The sequence below is a fragment of the Mandrillus leucophaeus genome, unplaced genomic scaffold, assembly GCF_000951045.1.
Source record: "Mandrillus leucophaeus isolate KB7577 unplaced genomic scaffold, Mleu.le_1.0 Scaffold107, whole genome shotgun sequence".
Classification (NCBI taxonomy): domain Eukaryota; kingdom Metazoa; phylum Chordata; class Mammalia; order Primates; family Cercopithecidae; genus Mandrillus; species Mandrillus leucophaeus.
Genome location: NW_012098876.1, coordinates 93,808 through 96,376, shown reverse-complemented (window position 1 = coordinate 96,376; position 2,569 = coordinate 93,808). Strand labels below are relative to the sequence as shown.

At 42.0% G+C, this 2,569-nt stretch overlaps 1 protein-coding gene across 4 annotated transcripts in view; it reads left to right on the top strand.

Moving 5' to 3' along the window:
- Positions 1-2,569, top strand: part of CNOT10 (CCR4-NOT transcription complex, subunit 10) — a 131,701-nt gene that overhangs the window by 55,493 nt on the left and 73,639 nt on the right. For all 4 annotated transcript variants that reach the window (XM_011985311.1, XM_011985320.1, XM_011985302.1 and 1 more), the window contains exon 12: positions 499-675. In XM_011985311.1, coding sequence (XP_011840701.1) covers positions 499-675 — 177 coding nt within the window. The remainder of the gene's footprint in view (positions 1-498; positions 676-2,569) is intronic.

Below are 2,569 nucleotides of genomic sequence, written 5' to 3'. Positions count from 1 at the left end.
CCCGGCTAGTTTTTTGTATTTCTTAGTAGAGACGGGGTTTCACCGTGTTAGCCAGGATGGTCTCGATCTCCTGACCTCGTGATCCACCCGTCTTGGCCTCCCAAAGTGCTGGGATTACAGGCTTGAGCCACCGCGCCCGGCCTTCATCCCATTCTTAATATACCGCTCCTTGCCCTCATTACAGTTGCCCTTGTCTGCAGTTTCTCTAGAATGTTAACATTAACATTGTGATATACATCAAATTGTCTCTCCTTGGTCTCATTCCTAGAGACACAGTGTATGTAATTTATATACTTGCAACCCATTATTTATACTATTTGCAACCTATACTTAGGATTTGGGTTATTTAGCATGCTTTTACAACTGCTTATATTAAAATTTCTACCTATTAAAAGGCATAGCTTTCATTTATTATCGATTGGTTTTATTCCTCATAATAAAAAAGCCTTATTTTAAAATCTTTTATCCACTTAGCTAATTTGGTTTTGTTCTTTTAAGTGATGGGCAGTCTTCGGCCATTCCTGTAGCCAGTATGGAGTTTGCAGCCATATGTCTCAGAAATGCCTTGTTGCTGCTACCTGAAGAACAGCAAGATCCAAAGCAGGAAAATGGGGCTAAAAATAGTAATCAATTAGGTGGGAACACAGAGAGCAGCGAAAGCAGTGAAACTTGCAGGTATTCTAATCCTTGTGACTCCCTTGACAAAATCCTTTCAGGACTTCTTTAGTAAACCCTTTTGTTCTTTAAGTAAATTCCTAAATTTCTGAAATTCTCTGTTTTGCGTAACAAGAAAGGAAAGCATGTATGTTTCTAAGTCTTTCTGGAAGAGAGAAGTAAGGTGAAGGCTAAGTTAGGAGAGATCCTTGAAAAAGAAAAGTAGAAAGTAGCAGTTTTGGCCGGATGCAGTGGCTCATGCCTGTAAAAGGCTGAGGCAAGAGAATTGCTTGAACCCAGGAGGCAGAAGTTGCAGCGAGCCGAGATTGTGCCACTGCTCTCCAGCTTTGGCAACAGAGTGAGACTTCATCTCAAAAAAAAAAAAAAGGAAGTATCAGCTTTTCATTGACAACAGGGATATTTGTAAGAAGTCCTGTTGTCAGACAGCTTTAAAAAAAAAAAAAATTGACCAGGTGTAGTGGCTCATGCCTGTAATCCCAGCACTTTGGGAGGCCAAGGTGGGTGGATCACTTGAGGTTAGGAGTTCAAGACCAGCCTGGCCAACATGGTGAAACCCCGTCTCTACTAAAACTACAAAAATTGGGCCTGGTGGCGGGCACCTATAATCCCAGCTACTAGGGAAGCTGAGGCAAGAGAATCACTTGAACCCAGGAGGCAGAGGTTGCAGTGAGCCAAGATCATGCCACCGCACTCCAGCCTGGGTGACAGAATGAGACTCCGTCTCAAAAAAACAAAAAATTTGTTAAAATAAACACTTAACTCCTAAAGCTGCTCATAGTTCTTATTATATTCTGCCTGTCCTCTTAATATAATATAATCACTAACCTCCAGAATATTTTTGTATGTTTCTGGTTTTCTAGTATAAATTCAAAATTATGCAAATCTGGGCAGGGTACTGGAGGAAGCCAAGAGTTAAGTCTAACTTGGGCAGCATAGCAAGACCCCATCTCTTCAAAAAAAATTTAAAATAAATAAAAATTATGTGACTCTATAGAAATTGGGAGAACTTTGTAAGGACAAAACAAATAACATTTTATATATAGGAAATTCTGCTTGCTTGCTTGCTTGCTTTTTTTTTTGTTTGTTTGTTTGTTTTGAGACAGAGTCTCCCTCTGTCACCCAGGCTGGAATGCAGTGGCACAATCTAAACTCACTGCAACCTCCGCCTCACAGGCTCAAGCGATTCTCCTGCCTCAGCCCCCTGACATTATAGGCACAGCGCCACTATGCCCGGCTAATTTTTGTATTTTTAGTAGAGATAGGGTTTTGCCACATTGTCCAGGACAGTCTTGAACTCGTAACCTCAAGTGATCCACCCTCCTTAGCCTCCCAAAGTGCTGAGATTGCAGGCATTAGCCACTACACCCAGCCGGAAATTCTGTTTTTTATACATGGCATCTTTAAACTTACGTCTCACATCCCAGCGTTTTTTCTTGATTATAATAGCAGTCGATACATGTTTACTATAAAAAATTTAGGCTGGGCATGATGGCTTACACCTGTAATCCCAGTGCTAAGGGAGACCAAGGCTGAAGGATTGCTTGAGGCTAGGAGTTCGAAGCCAGCCTGTCCAACATAACGAGACCCCATCTCTACAAGAAATAAAAAAATTAGCTGAGTGTGGTGCCGGGCACCATTAGTCCCAGCTACTTGGGAAGCTGACGTAGGAGGATTGCCTGAGCCCAGGAGTTTGAAGCTGCAGTGAGCTATGATCATGCCACACTGCACTCCAGCCTGGGCAACAGTCTCAAAAACCCAGTCTCAAGAAAAGGCGGGGGTGGGAGGGGTCAGGGGAATTAGAATAATGAGAAATGTGTGAAAGTTTTGAGTTATTTCCTTTATGTAGTAAAGATACTGTTTTCAGTTAGAGATTTTTTAAAGCAGTGTTGGGGGG